The 22,000-nt window shown below is 30.6% G+C and overlaps 1 protein-coding gene and 1 pseudogene across 1 annotated transcript; one reads left to right on the top strand and one right to left on the bottom strand.

The window, feature by feature from the left end:
- Positions 1–1,950: 1,950 nt before the first annotated feature.
- Positions 1,951–3,737, bottom strand: LOC120160255 (glycosyltransferase family 92 protein At1g27200-like). Its single transcript, XM_039170666.1, has one exon. It carries the CDS (start codon positions 3,735–3,737, stop codon positions 2,043–2,045), a length of 1,695 nt encoding a protein of 564 aa, XP_039026597.1. The 3' UTR covers positions 1,951–2,042.
- Positions 3,738–7,889: 4,152 nt separating this feature from the next.
- On the top strand, positions 7,890–12,292 carry LOC120160178 (annotated as a pseudogene).
- The last annotated feature ends 9,708 nt before the right edge of the window (positions 12,293–22,000 follow it).

The following is a 22,000-nucleotide window of genomic DNA, read 5'->3' as shown; positions in this document are numbered from 1 at the left end:
TGTATATTAAATAAGTTTACACATTTTACGAATTCATCAAGTGATTTTAGTAGTTATAGGGAGTATTATTTTTTTTCTTAGAGTTTCTAGTTGAAGCGGGTATATGTATTGTCAATGACTAAAAAAATTCTAAATAAATATTACTTTATAATCACTCTAGATTATTTATTTAGAGAGAGGTTCACACATTTCATTTTTATAATTAAATATATGAAACTAATATTTAACTTAAATTTTACCACTCCTCAAAATTAAATCAAATTATTTTCTCATTTCATTTTAGAAAATTAATTAATAAGTAATTATATTTTTATATAACTCATATTAAATTTGACTTAGTCTTTTACTTTTTTTAATAAGTTCATTCAAATAAAATTATTTAAAAATAAAATATTAATATTAATATTATCAAACAATAAAATATTAAAATAGAAATAAAACGTTTTCTTCTTAATTTTGCGTAATATGCATTTCTTAGCAGTTGGTTAGAATTAAGGAAATATTCTTCTGATCTTTGGGATTTTATTTATTTATAATTTTAACTCTATCTTTAATCAAAAAGTAAGGAATTAAATTGGTACAATATAAACTCAACTCAGGCCCTAGCTGTAAATGAGTTGAGTCTAGTATTATTGAATTTAACTCACTCGAAAAGTATAAAGATGAACTTAACTAGACTTGTAAGTTCGTGAGCTTAAAATTATCAAGCTTAATTCAAATTCGAAATAAAAAATTGAAGTTTGACTAGACTCGTAAGTTCGCAAGCTTATACATTTAAAAAAAAACTCACGAGCTATTTGGTACCGAGCTCGAAAGCTGAAGAGCTTAAAATTTTCAAGTTTGATTCAAACTCAACAAAAAATTGAACTCGAAATGTTCTCAGACTTAGCTCAATTGAAGCTCAACCTCGAACCCGAACCTTGAATACATAAAAATCTTATATTGTATTGATTTTTAAAAATTGTAATATATAAATTTTAATATTATTAATAATTTAATTTAAAAATAAAAAAATTAATATATTATTTCGAATTGTTCTCGAGCTTTTCGAGTCGAGTATCAAATAGCTCGCTTCGGCTCATTAAGAACTCGAGTTCGAGTAGAATTCAGTCAATTTAAATGTTAACCAAACTTTAACCGATTCGAACTTGAATTACTTACAATCTATCTTGTCTTATTTATCGTTCTATTCCTATCTCAACCCCAAAAAAAAAAAAACTATGGATTTCAAACGTACGAGTTTAAGTATAGAAGCATCTACTTTAACATACTTGAGTTACTCCACTTTGAACACCACCCTGCAAAACAACATTCCTTTCTCTCCCAACGGTGTAAACATACGAATCAAGAACGATAGTAAGATTTTAGGTTAGGATGAATATATAAAATTTTCGAAGGGTGAGAACTTGTAAAAATCTAAAGAGGCAAAAACAAATTATTATCTAAAATATATATTAAATTGAATATTTGAGGGGAGGGATTACTCCCACCCAACCTTCTTTGGATCCATTCTTAAAATGAATTCACTAGACTCGAGATTCTTCCCTTCTCCATGTAAGCAAACATACATATTTCTCATATCCAGAGATAGTAACCAACATATTTCAGCCTTTGCTAACGTATACCATGTCTTGTTGGATTGAATATTATATGTTCAACATCTTTCGTATTCGTTTTTGTGATCACTTTTAATAATATCATATCGTTAAAGCTTAATCAACAAGAATGAGTAGATTAGATTCTATTATTCAATTATTAATATTTGAATCAGAAGGGAATAAAGGCAATGTGAGTAAAGCAATACCCTCAACAAAACAAATTCTTTTCATATGTTCCAAACAATGGATCCGTAAAAGTAACAAAATAAAGTTGATCTCAAACACACACACAAAAATTCCTTTCTCTACTTGCATAGAAAGGAATAAAAGAAAACAACTGTAAAGAATATTAACGTACTGTATTTTAAAATGAAAAAAAAAGTATCGACTCGTCTGGTAAAAAGTTTTGTTAAGCTGAGTTATGTACCTACACCTTCGCATTGTTCATCTCTGCCAAGCCATTTTGAACCCTTCCGCTGTTTCAGAACCGAACCATTTTTGACTCAGAATTTTCAACCTTTCATCTTTTACATCACAGAACATCTTCTCCCAACCGTCCGGTTTAATGGGTTGGAACCCTAACCCGGGGGTCCGGTCCTTTGACATCGGGTTAACCCTCGTCCTCCAATCCGCAACGAAAGCCGATACCCTCCTTCGGAACTTGTTCATGAACTCGGGCCACGCTTGGTACTTATAATGATTGATCACCGCCGCCTCCAACGGCAACTCTTTCCAACTGTAATAACTGTCGTTCAAATCAAAGTGATGGATCACGTTAAGCAACGAATGGTCGACCGCCTCCAGTAGAATGATCGATTTGTGGCGTTGCTCGGTTTGTCGTCGACAGTTGTATCCCTGCATTACTCCCGTTTCTGGGTGGTTCTTTTGATCCGACGGCCCGAAATCGTTGCACTTGATCGAAACTTGACCGGTTGATCGATCGGATGGTGTTGATAACAGAGATTTAAGCATTGTTTTCGATGGTCGATATGAATTCTTAAGCCATGATGGTGAGAATATGAACTCGTCGACATCGACATACATCATCCATGCGCATGAATCTTTGAAATAAACTGCACTGTGAGAGAATCCAGCTTCTTGGGTTTTAGGCCAAACCCAGAAAGTCCTTTCGATGTTGTAATCTCCTTCTTCGTTGAGCACTTTCACGACTCTCTGGAGATTGTCGTCGCTTCCATTGTCGTATAAGATGAACTTGTCGACGCCGATCACGGAATAGTACATGACCCATTCCCTTAAGAACTTCGCCACGTTGTAAACCATGGTGGTGGCGCACAATAGCGATTTCGGCTTCGGGTTTGATGGGGTGCGCCTCGGGGGAGTAGTGTAGTATGCAACCGAAGGGACGACCAGCTTTTGGCTTCGGATTTCGATGGAGACTTTGATTCTTTCGGCGGAGGCGATCACGGGATGGTGGCACCTGAATACCTCCTGCTTGGAGCTGGTAACGGCGGTTCTGACGGCGTTCTTGATGTCGTCGCCGAAAACGCAACTGAATTCCTCTGGGGACTTATTGATTCCTTGGCGGTGGTTAACGCCCTTAACGAAAACAACCACGTCGGCCTCGGCGGAGAAGCACTCGTACGCCAAGTAGTCCCACCGCGGCATCACCGGCGAAGCAGAGGTGGCGTTCGGTTCCTTCTCCAGAAACCTCGCCAGGACAGGCTGGCGAAACGGATGAAGTCTTCGGTTCCTGTTCGGCAGAATGCACTTGAACGTGAAGGCGCCGCTTAAAGTCAACATCCCGGAGAAATTCGCCGGAGAAGACTCGTTTCTTGGGAAAATACAATATAAACCACCATCGCCGGGATTCAACATCAATGGGGTTTCATTATAGACCAGAACAAGGACTTCCCAGTTGGGCAATAGAACAGAAAACGAATCAACGGGACCTTTGATCGAGGTGACGAGTCGAGTTCGGCGAGTGAGCTCGTTTATATCTTCTCTAATAACATGGTTGAAAGAATCCGAGTCCTTGTACAGAGCGGTGAGGTTCTGGGGGAGGAAGCGGAGGTCGGAGGGGAAGGAAGATATGGCGGAGCGAGAGAGGAGGAGAGAATAGAAAGCGAGGCAGAGGAGAATAAGGAAGACGGTGATGGTGGTGGGAGCTTTACGAGGCATTGTTTGGCTGAAAAGTAGTGGGAGTTCAAGCATTTTGTTAGGATTTTTATATTGTCAACTAAATTCCCAATCCTAACGTCATCATTCTTTCACTAATTATCCACTTTTGTTTACCTATCATTCTTTCTCTCTCCAAAAAGTATTGATATTAAGGGTAAACTATACAAATAGTCATTAATATTTAAATATATTTTCGTTTTTGTCATTGAAAATTTATAAGTAACATATTGGTCACTAATATTATCGGTTTATAATAATATGATCACTCCACTGTCATCCTCATCAAATTGATGACATAACATATTTACAAAAAGTTAATGTTTAGTTTTACCTCTAAACTACTTTTAAAACATCAAATAGATCCTTAAATAAAAATTTTATATTTAATTTACTCAAAAACTTTATAATTTCTCATTTTTTTCAAATATCCCCATCACCTTTAGCCTTGTTTATAATTGCTGAAAAGGAGAAGAGTTTTATTTTATGCTTAGTCACCACAGTCTATCTCGTTTAACACCAAAAAAAAAATCCTTTCGCTCATTGCCAGAGTTTGTTTGCTAAATAATATCTTCTTAATTCTCTGTTAATTACTTTCCTCATCTCTAACATTAACCTTCACATTGCCTACTTTTGTATTCTCTTAGCTTCTCATTCTATTGCGTGTATATATATAGGGACAAAATCCTACTACACAATGTAAAATTTTTGTAATTTTATAAATTTAGGACCGTTAGATGAATAAAAATTGATGTGATTAACAGTAAAAAATGAGAAGATATTAACTAGAAAAAAAATAATGTGTTAATATCAGTCATATATTTTCACTCATCCAACGATCCTAAATCTGTGTAAAACTAATTTTTTTTACATTATAAATAGATCTTAACTCATATAAAGATAAAATCCTGTTATACAATATATATACTAAATGTGCGACTTCACACCATATTTATTTACTTTTATCAACACGAATAGACTGAGGGAGTACTAAAGGTAATTGATTTTTTTTTTTGAAAAATTCACATTTTCATATATTTTTATTTGTTTATATTTTATTAATAATTTAATTTTACATATTGAAATTAATATATATATCCGTATAAAATCCAGAGTCTGTTAATGTTTCACAGCACCTTTATATGTTGAATATCTTAAGCGAATTATATATCCTTCGATTGCTTCAAAAGTTAACTCGCCCCTTGCTTTTCCCTTTCTATATAGTATGTATTATGAATCTGATCCAGGAAAGCGCCCCAATCACATTTCTTTATTATTAATTTATTAAATTAAATATTTCAATATAAGTTATTCATATTATTTTAAAATTTAAAATTAATTTACCTATTTTAAATTTGTAAAATTAAACTTTGTATTAGTTTTTTTTTTAAATAATATTGGATTTTCTTCTAATTTCTAGTTTTTTTACCATTAATGTATGACATGACAAAAATAAAAAATATATATTTTAAATTTTCCACGTTTACAGTACCTTTTTTTATTATAAAGTAAATAAGTAAATTGTTATGAACTGAATTATATAATTTTAATAATTTATACTTATAGTTTTTAAGGGTCAAATTGATAAGTATGATAAAGATGGAGGACTCAAAATGTTATTTTACCTTTTCTATAATTACCAGATAAAGTTTATAATAAAATTAAATATAAATTAAAATTTTCAAATTTTCAAATAAATTTAAAGTTGGGTATGGGTGTTCATGATCGATTAACCATACCGTTTAAACTGAACGGTCAGTTAACCGTTATAACGGTTATTAAATTTTTAACTATAGCTTAATCATTAAGAAACATTTAATCATTATTAATAATTTGATTATAGATTAATCTATTATAATTTTTTAAAGACAACACAACAACATGAAAGTTTCAAAATTTTCATAAAAATTTCGATGATCGCAATATATATATTTATAAATGTATTTTATTTTTATAAAACAAATATATTATTATATATTCAATTTTTAGTTTAAAAACTTATGTACGTATGATTTAGAATTTTTTTCAATTATATTTTTTTAAAATATAATTTATTATTTATAATTTATTAACGATTAACAAATGGTTAATCATTTATCAAATTTATAATTGTAATCGTTAATAAACACTTTTACGGTGAGGTTCACCTAAACCGTTTAGCCTTAACCTATAAAATGTAATATTTTATCGATTAACGTTATAGGTTAATATGAACCCCAAAGTTGGGTGTGGTGCGGTGTGGGAGAGGGGGTTGGAAGCTTCGTTCAGTATGACATGGCATGGCCCAAATCCTTATCTATTAATGAAGACTTCGAACTTATTGAATGATTTTAATAATAAAAGAGACCAATTTATTATATTTATAAAATATTCTTATAAGCATTCCACTATTAAAAAAAAACTAATGAAGGCTTCACAACAAGGAAATCTAAAATCCAACAGAAGCTCAATACAAACTGAATTACAGATCAGGCCCATTTGAAGTTGGACCATTTTCTTGAGTGGGCAGATTCGAACCCTTAATTAGGAATAAATCAAAGACTTACTACATTAAGGGTGTTTGGTTGGGAGAATGTGAGATTTTCATGGAATGAAATTTACATTCTCGTTTGGTTGGCCGGGAATGTCATTCTCGGTAATCTTACATTATCAATAGTGGATTTTTTTGAGTATATTATCGGGAATATCATTACCTCCCTTTCCTTAGGTATTTTCAATTTTGTAAAAAAAATATATATAAATTTTATGAATTTAAATTTTTTAAAGAAAATATATAAATATTTTCAACTTTTAAAAAAACAAATATATAATAAGGACAATTTGGTCAAATATACATTTCAATAATCTTTTATTCATTTAACCAAACACGGTAATCTACATTCCTGCTAATTAAACCAAACACAAAATACAACATTCCAGTAATCTTATTCCTTGGTAATCTTTTATTCCCAATGATAATCTTACATTCCGTGAACCAAACGCTCCCTAAGGCTAAAAGTTAGAAGACGAAAATTTTATTAGTCATTAGATTTTGTTAAACCAAACATTTTTATATAAAACAAATATACGCAATAATATATTGACTGTTTTTAATGGTAAAAAATTATAATTTATTTTGAAAGATTTAAATCCGAATAATTACGTCATATGTATATTATCAACTATTCAAAATATATGTGTGCAAATTTTAATTAATAAGGGGTAAACTCCAAAAATAGTCACCAAATTGTTAGGTTGCTTTCATTTTAGTCGCTAAGTTTGATGTAATATACAAGGGAAACATTTTGTCTTATTTAGAAACATCACGTGGACTTGCATGATGCATTATTGTCCTTTTCTGACACAAAATCATATTAATATTGTTTTTTCTTATGAAGTTCCTAAAATTGAGAAAATATCCAACTCCCCAAAAAGTCTACTTTTAAGCATTTGTTTTATAGATTTAGACAATGAGAGGGATAGTCTTCCTTCTTCTTCCCAACCCCACAACCACTAAATGATTTGTCCTTTAATCAACTACTAGCACTAATATAATTCATTAATCAATTAACTAAATCTCATCTCATCATATGAATATTTATATTTAATTTTCATTTGTATAAATCATGTCTACATCAATGGATGATTGCAATGTTTTATGTTAGAGTACGCATTTCTAAAATTTTAAATATAAAAACTTTATAAAACTTTAGAAGGTGAAAATATATCATTAATAGAAAATCAAAATTATTTGATAATTTAAAATTTTCAGGCTCCTTCGATCCATCCCTGTGTACATCAACATGAGAGACAACAAATCAATTAATACAATAATAAAATTTATTTTAATCTTTAGAAATAATAAATTTATAATTTACATCTTTAAAAATTATGGTATTTTAAATTAACATAATACTAGAAGTTATTATGCTCTATTAAAAAATTATTTAATTTCAGATTTAATAAAACAATTTTTGTATTTTAATATAATATAAATCTCATCGTGTGTGTACTTTTTATAAACTTATTTTAATCTAATTCTGACTATATGTTCACTATCAATTTAATTTCATTTTATAATGATTTTTTTAATTATATTCGTATCATATATAATTATGGCCATACTTAATAAAAAAAACTAAATGTGGATATATTTAATTAAGACAAGGGGTCACCATGCGGGTGGTTGAAGGAATGAATCAGGACCGTTTGCTTATAGTAAAAACGCGTATGCCCCATCTAACGGTCGGTCCCATTTCCAAACAACCTAAACTCAACCTAAATTTCAAAATTGATTGGGATTTAAAGGTGTTTAAATCAAAATATTTAAATTGATTAATTATAATTTTAAAATTTTAGACTCAAATATTTAATTTCCAAACCTATAAGAATCAAAATATTTTTCTAGTAAGCTGACTTTAAATCTAGGATTAATATTAATGGAATATTTGAACATAAATATTACTTCCTATTATAATTCTAAATGTTAAGTTTTTCTCTTTAATTTTATTACACAATTTTAAGTGATTTTTTAAGCATATGTTAATGTTATATATATAGATTTTTTCTTATAAATTATATAATTGTTTATACATTTTTCAAAAAAAAAAATTATGTAAATGTGTCAAATATGAGGTATATATAGGGTTAGGATATAATTACACAATGCAAAAAAAAGTTTTACATTAATTTAAGATTGTTAGATGAGTTGAAATAGACGACTGTGTTTTTTTTCCAGTAAATATATTATCATTTCTTATTGTTAATCACAAACCATTTATTTTCACTCATCAAACAATCCTAAATCAATATATTTTTTAGTTTTAGATCGTGTAATTGAATTCTACCTCTCTCACACACACATATATAAGGATAGGATCTTGTAATTGTTCATACTTTTATAGGACCGTTGGTTTAGCGAAATCAAATATTGAGATTAACAGTAAAAAATGAGAATGTAATCATAAAAAATAAAGAGTTAATATCAACCTTAATTTTCTTCAACTAATTGTCCTAAAAAAATGTACGTATATAAATGGATCCTAATACTATATATATATAAAGCGAGGGATTCTCAATCATCAAATTTGGAACTTGTTGATAGGCTCGGTTGTCTTCGAAGTTACGTGGCACTGTTGGAAAGGACGAAATTATAATAAAGCTTAATTAAAATGCATAGTACAGGGACTTTTTACAACATTTGACCTTTTTACTTTTTTTTAGTGCCTTCCGGCTTTCAGTGAAATTTAATTAAAATTTTATAGAAAATAAAAGTAGAAAACAAAAAAGCAACCCCATTATTACAGTGATAAATCCAGTAGAGTGTTCGTTTTTTAGTTTTAATGAAATTAATTAATTAAATTTAAATTATGTATATTACATATATATTTTAAATTCAAATCTATTAAAAATTAAGATTTAATTATTTTTTAATTATATCAAACTTATTAAATTTTTAAGACTTAAATAAATATTAATTAAAATAAAAATATAAGTCTATTAAAATTAAATCAATTTAACTAAAAAAATACTGAATTAACCTAATTTTATTATGTTTGATTAATAATTTTTAGAAACAATTGTTTCAATTAATAGTTAAAATATTAATTAATTTAATTTTAACCATTCAATTAAGTTGACGGTTAAATTAACAATTGAATATCTCTTTTTTTATCATTTAAAGTTTAAAGAATTCCAACTTAATTTACAAACTTACACTCAATTGGCACATTTGAATACCTAAACTTTATAGCTCCACCCGAGTCCTTTATTTTCATTTTGTCTCTTTTACCCTTCCCCGCTTTTCTCTTATGTTGTAGTTGTAATTTTCTTGTTCCAATCCACTTCATTATTACCATTTTTGTTCGTTTTCCTTCCTTTATAATCTTTCGTCGTTTCCTGGATTTATGCTCTCTGTTTTTGCAATTATTGGTTGATTTTTCGTGGTTACCGTCTTTTTGGTCCCCTTTCATTCACAGATTCCCAGTTCATTGCGCTGCTTTTTCGCCGTTTTGATTCCCAAAAGCATTCAGCTGCGCCGAAATTTTATTTGTTCTTCGTTCTCCCCTTTTGGGTTCCTTTTTCCAACTACAAAAAACGTTTCTTTTACATGCTGAAAGGTGGATTTGATTCAAGGAAAGAACCGATGGAAGATTTTGGTTAATATTGTGATTGTTCAAAGTTCAAATCTTTGTTGTTCAACTGCACTGGTTGTGGAAGTAAGCAGAGAGAAGGTGAGTTGTTTCCCTTGCTTCAATCCTCGCTCTAAAGATGCAAGGATCGACATTGACAATGGAAGTCGAACTACTTCTCGTCATTCCGCCGATTCCTCAGGTTCTTTTCCATTTCCCTATCTCTCATTCTTTTTTCCGTATAAAATTTGCTTATCTCGGTTCATTTGTTCTTCATATTTTCTAACCAGTTTCCTGCGCTAAGAGAAGGAAAGCAAGTCCAGAAGGTAATGTCCAGGATTTTAACACCAAATTTCGTGTTATTTCAGTGGATTTGATTAGTATTTTTTTTTTTTGAAATTTTGGTAACAGATCATAAGAATGGACTTGATCAGGGAAAAGGCTCCAAAGGCAGTGGAGCACGTAGGTTCACATTCCGAGAGTTGGCAACAGCAACAAAGAATTTCAGAGAAGCCGATGTGCTTGGGGAAGGAGGATTCGGAAAGGTTTTCAAAGGTCGATTGGAAACCGGGGAGGTAAAAATTGATGCTTTTCAATTCAAATTCATGTATCTGTTTGGCATATTTCCAGAATCTGTTGTCTATTATACATATTAGTAGCTTTTAAAGTTTGAATTGGATCATTTATGTTCTTGTAACTGACCAGATCGTAGCGGTGAAACAACTTAATCACAATGGTCTTCAAGGCTATCAGGAATTCATTGTTGAGGTTCTTATGCTCAGCTTGTTGCACCATGTTAATCTGGTCACTTTGATCGGCTATTGCACTGCCGGGGATCAGAGGCTCTTGGTTTACGAATACATGCCAATGGGCAGTTTGGAAGATCATCCATTGTTTCTTGCTACTTTTCTTAGTGTCCCTTATTACGTTTGGAGGCCTTTTGCTAGTGTGTACTGTAATTTAATAATGCAGAACTCTCGGTCTCATTCGAGATTTTCGCTATTGATTTTGGAGCCATGTGAGGAGAAATTTAGTTTTGAGTCTACTAATAATGTTTGTGTTGCTGAATTTTTCTTTAATTTGTGGGCATTATGTGTAAAGCTTCCATTATTTGTACAGGCATTTTACCCTTCAACCAATTTCAGTATTCGTCTTGAAGCAAGAGTGCATAACATCCAAATCTGGTAGAATAGCCTTAGAATGTGTGCTTTACATGGCCGTTCATTGTGCAATCATATTCGCTATTTAATATCCCTTGCACTTGAGGATGCAAATATTTAAAATTTGGCCCCAAATGGGATGTATTTTTACCTTGTCTTCCCAGTTGGATGCTTGCTCATGTGCTGCCTTTTATTCATCGATTCTATGTAGTTTTTAATCAGATCATTTTCATATGTAAAGGGATTGTTTCGTATAGTTGTGTAAAAGCAATAATAGTTCTTCTGATTGTTGCAACGTTTCCTCATAAGCCACTAATCAAATGTGTTTCTACAGATTTAGAACCAGGACAAGAGCCTCTGAGCTGGAACAATCGTATAAAGATAGCCGTCGTGCTGCCCGAGGAATCGAATATCTACATTGCAAGGCCAATCCACCCGTCATTTATCGTGACTTGAAGTCTGCAAATATTTTGCTGGATAATGATTTCAACCCTAAACTCTCAGATTTCGGCTTAGCAAAGTTGGGACCTGTGGGGGACAATACCCATGTTTCAACCAGGGTGATGGGAACATACGGATATTGTGCCCCCGAGTATGCCATGAGTGGAAAGCTAACTCTTAAATCTGACACATATTGTTTTGGTGTGGTGCTATTGGAGTTGATAACCGGACGGAAGGCAATAGATTCCACTAAGAAGCATGGAGATCAGAACTTGGTGTCAAGGGTAAATAAGTCTTCGATTTATTTATTTATTGTTTGATCCTGTTCGACTTTGTTCCGATCCTTTTCACTGCCCCCTTTGTTTCTAGTCGATGTATCTCGTGTTTACGTTCTTTGTTTCACGTCACCTGTTGTGACCTGGGGTTTGCTTGGCTAATTGCTATGTTCTCTCTGGTATGTAATTTATGCCTTTTGTGTTGCAGTCCCGTCCATATTTAAAAGACCAGAAGAAGTTTAGCCTACTGGTTGACCCTCTAATTCGAGGATGTTATCCTCGCCGCTGCTTGAACTATGCAATTGCAATTACTGCCATGTGTCTCAATGAAGAAGCCAACTTCCGACCACTTATCGGCGATATCCTAGTCGCACTTGAATATTTGGCTTCTCAGAGTCAGAATTGGGCTCCTTAATCACAGAATGTCGAGGTTTGCAATAGCTCACAGTCCTCACCGATGCAACCAGAGAAAGGGACCCCTCGTCGATCCAACCCCAGGAGTTTGATCGCTGTTTGAAGTTATTCAGTAAACTTTGATCAAGTAAGGTGCAGCTCATTTTTTAATTTCAGAATATAGCCTAGTTTAGAATGATCTCTTCTTTCTCGATGTCACAAGAACGAAACACATCGGTATAAGTTGTTACCCAAAGGTCGACATGATCGAACATAATATTTACCGACAAGTGAGTACATATATTACATGTACGCAGGGACGGAGCCATAATTAAATATTGGCAAGAATCGAAATATTAGACTATTAAGAAAAATATAAAGACTTATTAGGTATTTAAATTCGAAATTCAGTATGAATCAAGCGACCTTAGTAATTAAGAGATTGTTGTTATTCTTGAGGTCTCGACTTCAATCACGTATATAGGGGTATAAGCGTTCATGCCAAATAGTTGAAGTCTTTGTACATATATTACTATGTATTCATCTAAATTAAAAAAAAACTCAAAACTCAAAAGATAACATCTAATTTGTCTAATATTTAAACTTCTAATGACTTAAAATGTAATTAGACCAAAAATTTGAGAACACATACTTATAGATGAGTATAGAATACCATATAGATTATAGACATTAAAGATGTATAGAATACCATATAGATTATAGACATTAAAGAGTAGATGAGTGTTTGTCGCCTTCTTAACACCCCCCGAGTTTGGAGTTTAGCCATTGAGATTCGGAACCAAGCAGGGAAACATTAATATTGGTCACATGGATGATGTTATCGGAGTTATGGATGTGGAAATTGAATCATAATCACTTTGAAAATCCCAAGGGGAATCATTAATTTAGTTTTAATTTAATTTAATTAATTTAATTCTTAAATTATATGATGATATGTGTCACTATTTTATCAGAACCAACCATGGAAGGAATAAGGGAAATCAAACATGGTAAAAGAGGGTTATGAGCTTTAATCATTGACTGAAATTCAACTCAAGGTTAATGATTGATAACATTCTTTTATTAATCTTATTAATAACAATTAATGAAAATAAAACTACAGTTGAAGGATTGTTGTGGTATAGACGCTCATTATCATTAAACCAAGTTTTATACTTGATTAAAATCGATAATATATATATATATATATGGTAATTGGTAAATAATAAACTATTAATATAAAAATATCGGAATCTTTTGCCAACAAGGGGAAGGTTTGGGATGTGTTATTTGTTGGGAGCTTTGAGGAAAACAGAATAGAATGTTGTTCGATGATCATTTTATCAAGTTAGACAATTGTATGGATAGAAGCTTGAGGTTGAAGGACAATGTGTTGAAGGTGTGTGCTGTTGGAGCAGGTTAGGAATGAAGTATGTAGAGAAAGAAGTATATTGACGCGGAAACAATCGTTGAGTTAAAGCTAATACTGATGGTGTCGTTACGGTGCAGTGATGGTCCCGCCGCCTCTGGTTGTGCACTTAGGGGTGATCAATGTGAGTGTTGTTCGAAGACTTGATCGGTGTTCATGGCTGAGCTTTCGAGTATTGACCTCTTTGAGTAGACAAAGTTGGGCCCAAAGAATTGGCAATTCCCATGGCTAATGGCCCATGCATTTTTGTATGTCCACTTTTGGTAAATGAAGAAGGAAACTATGTATATAAAGGATGGTCATGTTCGACTATGTATTTATTTATTTATACATGCATTGCATTTTTATTTTATTTTTAATTTTCTTACTGCCAGAGGTCTTCCACGGAAGTTACTCTCAACCTGGCGTTGGGGTCAACCTACTATCCTACCTCCCTCTTACCCCAATGCATATGGAAATAGGTTTTATTGTTGTTGTTGTAGGTGGACAATGATCATGCATGCAAAAAAATAACTGCAAAATGAGAGATAGATGATTATAGGAAGTTGATTATGATTAAAAGAGGTTGATGAGGGTTTAGGGAATATGATTCCACATGCAGCACGCTCTCCATTGCCGACAACCTTTCTTTTTTTCTTGTTTACAATATATGTGTGATGTGATCTGATGCGGATGGTATATGTTTGAATATTTGAACGTTGAAACATTGATGATTCTTCTTAGTGCTCTGCCGGGATGATGTGGACCCGTTGGCTCTATACACTGGGCGGCGCATTCCACTCTAATCATGATGTTATCATCCACTATTGATGCCCTAGTCCCTCTTATTATTATTATATTTCCACATGATATATTATTTAAATGTAATCAAGGATCATTCTAAGTTTACTTTTCGAACTGTCGTAATATTTCATGAAACAGATGCATATAGCCTCTTTCATCAAACGATATGATGTCAAATGCATCATTGTTGTCATTACAAAAAAAAGTTTCTTTCTTCAAATGAGTTTTCTAAAAAAATTATTTTAGATCTTATGATGATGACCCTATAAACATGATTACACCCCAAGCATTTACGTAACACAATTTTATAAGTATTTTTGGTATTCAGCCCACATAATACGATAAGAATAAGATGTGATTCAACTTGACTATAAATATAAGGATCAATTATCGTGATTGATTTTTTTAATAAAAAATATGTTTTGAATATTTATAGATTTATAATGATTTGGTTATTGAGATGTTAATTCTTGTTATATTGATGACAAGACAGGTTAGAAAAAATAATTATTTTTTAATTAAATCTTTAAAATTTAAATAAAATATCAATCTAACTTCTAAGTTTGGTTAATCTCTTTCTTAACTCAAACTATTGTCATTTATTATCAATGTCCCTTCGACCACCTTTCTGACAAGTGATGGCATCGGAGCAAAGCTCTTTCTTCCACTATCATCATCGCTTCGATGATGGCAAAACAAACTTTACACCTTCTTCTTCACCGGTCTCTACATCCGGTCATTAGATCATTACAATTCTGAGATGTGTTCCTCTTCTCGAGTCAAACAAACTTTTCACCTTTGGGATTTGGAATGTAGTATTCCGACAACCGAGAACTACCCAAGGCTGAAAGTTTTTTTTTCTTTTGTTGTTGTTGTTTGATTTTGGACTTGTTTATACAGGTTCGATTGTGGTGGTGAATGGATGATGGTGATGAAGTTGTTGTAGTGGACAATGAAGGGCGATTCAGTTAGGTTTTGTTTCTTTAGGTTAGATGAGTAAGTCTCAAATCGTAACAAATTAATTACGTAATAGAAAGTAACTGTTCAATGATCAAATTGTAACAAATCGATAACGTAAATGATAAAAGAATATATATATTTTTTAATTTCGGAAATCAAAATAAAAGTAACCTATTGATAGTTTACCCTAATATGATGAGAGTCTATGAACACAGACGCTTCTTTTGCGGATAAAAAGTTTCAAGGCTCAAAAACTTTTGACAAGCACAAGATCCCAGTACTTGATCTCTAGAAACTGCATGCAGACCCTTTTTTTTTCAGTAAACAGTCTATTTGAGCTCTATAAGGAGGACCACGCCATCCCTATTTATCCAGGCAATGATTAGGTCTGCTTGCAACTAGCCTCTAACCATTGAACCATTTCTGATATATTACATTGCACGTTTCACTGATCCATCTCACACAGCTAAACTTCCATGGGACCATAAAATAGCAATTATAGCAACACTATCATTACTACTAATTTACTTTAATATTATGACTTCACTGCATCATGCAACAATTTGGGTTCCATATAAGAATCTTATTATATGTTATTTTCTTCTCATTTCATGGGACAAAGATCGAGAGAAATTACAAGGGGTCCAGTTGGGTTCAACTTTCAAAGTAACCCAAAAGTCATAGGCGGCATTGATGAAGTGATTATCAAGTGTGCTGCTGCAAAGGAGCTGAACGCTTGGAAACGAAGAAAGACTGCTCCTATAGCTCTTGAGAGCCTGATTCCTCCTCATTCATAACATGCAACCGCAATGTTTTATGAACGGATTTGTAACTTCTTTGGGGGCCCTGAGTCCAATTAAAAAAATATAGGTTTAAATTACATTTTCTGTTCACTCTAAATAAGTTTTTCTCTCTCATTAATATAGGTGTCTAATGTTTTTTTATTTACTATTTAAGGGTTTTAAAGTTTCATTCTATTATAATTTTAAGGTAGTTTAGTCAAAGATTGTTAAAAAAAATCTATTAATCAATTGTTACTTGACATGTGATACGAATTTTTAATTTCGTAGAAAATTCTAATTTTCTTTTTAATTTCTTAAACTCTCCTCAAATACCAAATTTTTAAATTCCCTTAAAGATGGAAGATTAGATGACGAGCGACAGTCAAAAAGATTCGGTTTGTGGTGTAGTCTCATTGATGACGATGAATAAACAATGATTGAGATGAAAAATATGTTTTTTACGAGATTTAAGACGAAGTGTGACAATAAGGATACAACTTATTAGTAGGAATTTAACGATAAAAAAGGTGATAAGTAGTGACTGTTCACTGATGACATAATAGATTTAGAGATATTTTAGATATTTTAGAATATTTTTTAAAAATTAATAATTTAATTTTAAAAAATAAACTTAAAAAATATATTACGTGACAAACACTAATTTAATAATATTTTTTTAACTCCGTTACAAGTTAAACACTTTAAATAGTAATTTTAAAATATTAAACACTTTCAGTAATAAAAATTTAAATATTTAAAATTAATAAGATATATAATTGGAATATTTATTTTTTTATTAAATCTAAATATTAATGAAATAGAAAACGTACATCGGTATATGGCCGTATCTAACACAAATGTCACGGGCGCCGGATAACCAGCGCAATAGCAGCGCTCGCACACATACGCAACGCAATTGACGATCCGCATGGGAAATTAACTTCGGAAAGGGCCAAAATAAACAAAAGAATTTCGTACACAAATCCACCTGGCAGCTGGTACTTATTTGACCTTCCCTGTGTGAAAAAGACATTCTGTTTTTTTTTATTAGTGAGAAATCTGCTTTTAGCTGTGAGTTGTGATGCAAGGACTAATTAGGAAGAGGCGAAGAGGCGTCGCCCGGTGTCCATGTGGCATGTGGTGTGTGTAAAAAGTATGCATGATCGAGGCGTGGCGCCGAGGGTCATGATTTCGTCAGATGAATATCAATCATTACTCCAAATGGTTTCCAAAAGTAGCCGCTTCTCTCCTGCCCACTGTGCCCTTGGTGAGACGATTTCCCAACAACATTTGTGACTGCAACGGATTTTTAACCTTTCTTTCACCAAATATATTGAGGGAATTTAATAATAAAGAAAAATCATTATTTTATTTAGATTATATATATTTAAACATCTATGTATATAATATGAAGTATATTATGTTGTTAATCGATTAAAAAATTATCTAAATAAATATTATTTTATAATTATTTTAAAAAAACTTTTATAATTCTTTGGACCACGTTAAAACATTTATAGGTGATGTAAAACACAATAACGTGGATGAGACTAATTATAATAACGATAAATTTATGTTCTTTAATTTGAAATATCATTAATCAAGAATGATTTACAAGATTAATATATATTAAATTATTTTTGAATTGATACTTTTTGTAAGGTAAAGTAAAATTATGTCATGCTTTTATCTATTTAGTGGTGTGATTGTAAAATATTAGATCAAAATGAAAGAAAGTTAAAAAAAGGGACAAAAATAATTGTTTTGTTTTGTTTTTAAGAAAAAAATATGTACAGTACATACATAAACCTTATGCTATATTTAAGAAGTCATATAAACATTTAAAATAACTTATATTTAAACAATATAATATTTAATAATCTCACAGATAAACGTATTAATTTTGAGTTGTAAAAATAAGTTCTAACATATTTAAATCCTGAACTATGGATGTATGTTTTGTTCAAGTATCAATTTTGTTCAATTATACATTTTATTTTATTTTATACAGTCTAAAAATAAATATAATATTTATTTATTCGATTATCAAATTTTATTTTATTTTTGATAAATCTAAATATATCTCTCTTGATCAAAGAGTAAAGTCGTCCCCATCATAACAGGGATAGATGCATTAAGGCTATTAAGAGATCAAGTGCATTCCTATCATTTTAAAAAAATATTAATTTTTTTGTACATTTATTATTTTTAATAAAATATATAAAAAAAATAAATTTTATTTTAAATTTCTGAATTCCTGTGCAGTATCATATCGTTATCATTACTCCCACACCTACCCAACTGCCCAATTACTCACGATGACTTAAATACTGGCTCATCGTACCAAAATATCTAACATAACCATCAACAAAAACTCAAACCCAAGTTTTGCGGGTGTGAATATTTAATGATATTTATTTATACAATGACTGATTTGAGTAGACTTATGGCTCCATCCAACGTACAAGGAACATAAATAAGCTACAAGTGATTAATTAATTAGGAGAAATGAATTATGCACTTCTCCATAATGGCCCCTGCTATTTTCTTAAATTTAGATCAGGATATTATTTGAATTAAAATATCTACTGAATAATCAAATTTGCATAAATTATGTTTAGAATTATGGGTTACAACTATTTCTTGATAGGTGTTTTATTCTAATATATTAATTTAATGTCAAAACGCAGCTTATATTTCTCATATACTAAATTATATCTAATTTAATATATTAGTATACAAATTCACTTAACTATCACATCAATAATTCTATTAACAGTTAACATCTGTAGTTTAATTGAAATCAAGTTGAAAGTTAAGTGGTTTGATTGAAAAAATTTTGTTCATTGATCAAAATATAATCAAACCAATAGTTTAATGACCTTGGGAAAAGTTTACCCTAAATTTATACATATGTGAGCTTGAAGCGGAGAAGACGCCTCTGTCCTTCACTACGAAGTCTAAACTTTGGTTAAAGACAAAATAGGAAGATGCATTGAGCTGGATTATTTGCCTCACATAACAGTTATAATCCAAAGATAATATTAATTAAATAATAGTTAATAGTTTTCTGAAATATGTTATATGAATACACTTCCAATAAGAAATAAATATCTTTAATGGCTTATGTATGTCACGTGATAGAATGATTCGGATCAACATCTTACTATGTCACAAAAGGATTATGGAATCAAATTTGATTAATTGTAAAATTCGATATATTATTTTTTAATAGAGATATAAAATTATGAGTTTATACAATCACCATTTAATTGAGATTAGACCCCGATCAAACGCTTAATTCACAAGCTAAACTTGAGAAAAATAATTTACCAGTTGATTGAATAACAACAATAATAAAAGTGTGGGGTTCTTTCAATTTGATGAGTCAATTCAGTGTTGCGTACAAGATATGTTATATATTTGCAATGCGATGCTCATTGATTTAATTGTGATAATGATATTTTAAACCACCGACATACTGTAAATCATGATCGAGCGATGTTATCCACAAACGTAAATCGCATATCCAAATTCAATATGAGGGTTCAAACAGGAAAGATCATAATGATAACAAATAAGTGTCATTTTGATTCGATCGTAGCGGTGTCAAATCCAACCCTAAAAAAACAAATGAAAACAACCGAAAATGTTCTATATAGCAGAAAATATGTGCCAAAAAAGCATAATTATTAAGAAAAATATCAAGAAAAAAACAAAGATATGCTATAATAAAACAAATAAATAAATAAATAATAATGACGGTCGACAAACAAAACCAAGATTGATGCCAACGCCAATCACAAAATTAAAAAAGAAAAGAGACTAATGTGGTTATGATAATCTTTTAAATTGAATATTTGATCCCCCAATTAATATATGCATATATTAAATCGGATATTTATGTTGATTAATTAAAATGTCAACGTAACACGAACCAAATTCATTGATTTCTTCAAATGTTATATTAAAATTGTGCATCAATTTTGAGATTTTTTATACTTATATATTAATTTAAAATATAATTCATTGAATGAACTAGTTGTTAAATGAAGTGTTAATCGCCCTTGATATTATGAATTCAAGCAATTACATGATGTGTATGATGTATGTACACAGCTAATTATTAAAGTAATTATAAACGAAGACTACCTTATAATCACCTAGATTATTTAAAATAAAATAAAATTAAAAAACATACACAATTATATAATAAACTTGTATACATTATCAAAAGCATAAATTTATGTCAAGGAGATGCGAATTTTAAAAAATTGTATTAAAAAATTTAAAACATACAAAATTATAAAATTTTAACATGCGTGAAATTAGATAATCAATAAAAAATATAAAAATTTAAAATATAAAAAAATATCAAAATTTCTAAATATGCGACTGCATCCTAACATATTTCCATCCATCCATCCCTTCTTATATATTGATGGATAATAGTCTAGTGTTCGAAAGTCACTTTCGATAATGGTTTGCCAAAATGTGCGTGGAGTAGTTTAGTTGGACAAATTTATACAAGTTTCCAAAACCTATTGCATCCTATAAGAAACTTATTATTGTTGGATACTACATCAATACATGACAAGGCGTAATTATTGTTGATCATTCTAGAAATCTAGAACTAGATGTTGGGTAAATGTGAATTAAGGCACTACAATTTTCTTAAAAGAATATTTATACTTTAAATATATATAGTTTCATATATAAATATAATCATAATTTTTTAAAAATAATTATAAGTAAAATCAATTATTAGAATATATAATTAAATTAATATTTAAATATAAATAAAAACAAACTCAAATAAAAGTTGGAATGATAAATTGAAATCATAATAAATTTCACTATGATTCATACACTGATCACCTAATCATTTGTTGCACCTTAGAATAAGACCGGAGTATTGATTTGTGTGTTCACCTAAAGGTTCCCACCTTAAACTCAATTGTACCTATTTTCTCACGCCTAGGAAGTTTATCTAACTAAGGAAGCATTTCGAAATAATATTATCAAAAAGTAGTTATAAATATTAAATATAAATATGTAATATATTTTTGTCGGAATATTGTGAAGAGACAAACGTATTGTATAAATTTGAAGTAAGGCAATAATGGTTGGGTTGTTTTCACACAACAACCATACGCACTAAAACCGAAGCATCCATTTTGCAATTCCAAGGTGTCCAAAAACTGTGAAATGTAAAAGGCTCGGGGCCGATGACTTTTTCTTCTTTTTTCAGTTGTGCGCTGGTTTGTCAGTGGAACCTCATCTGAACTTCCACACATAATTAGGGTCAGCCAGTTCCCACAAGTGTGAACTGGTGTGAGAGTGACTGACACTGATTATTTTTTTAATCCTTTTGCCGTGGGACCTTACCCCACTAAACTGACAATTTTAATAGAAAACCACTTAAAAATAATTATTTACTAAATTAATATCCATCGATCATTATTTATTAATCTAATACCTATTTTGTCAATAAGAGCGCGATAAGTAGAAAACATATTTTCAGGCAAGTAAAAATGTTTTTTTTTTTATAAAAAAACGTCTTTTTGTATGCATGGCAAAATGAATTTTAATAAAACACACTTTTATTTTTTTTAAAAATAAAACTATAAGGAGCAAATACATAATTTAGTAAATTTTGGCTCCATGAGTTAGAAAGCAAATGAGGTTAGTTTATATATGAGTGAATGGAGTGCTAGCCTTTGTTTATTATAACAATGTGAGATTAAAGAATAAAATAATATTTCTTCTAACTTTTTTTTATCTCTATTTTATTTACGTTTACAATATATCATTGTAAATCCAATTATAAACAAAAAAAATTATATCTATAATTTAAGTTGAATCCTATATAACAAATATGAATTGTTACATTGACACAATAAATATAAAGAAAATTGACTTTTAATAAGAAT

This window comes from Hibiscus syriacus, unplaced genomic scaffold (assembly GCF_006381635.1).
Source record: "Hibiscus syriacus cultivar Baekdansim isolate YM2019G1 unplaced genomic scaffold, ASM638163v2 tig00111392_pilon, whole genome shotgun sequence".
NCBI classification, from domain to species: Eukaryota; Viridiplantae; Streptophyta; class Magnoliopsida; order Malvales; family Malvaceae; genus Hibiscus; species Hibiscus syriacus.
Note: the sequence above shows the minus strand (reverse complement) of the source record. Positions and strands in the feature narration are given on the sequence as shown.

Bases quoted from the DNA above. Each gene is read 5' to 3' on its own strand.
- LOC120160255 (XM_039170666.1), bottom strand. From the start codon at position 3,737: ATGCCTCGTAAAGCTCCCACCACCATCACCGTCTTCCTTATTCTCCTC.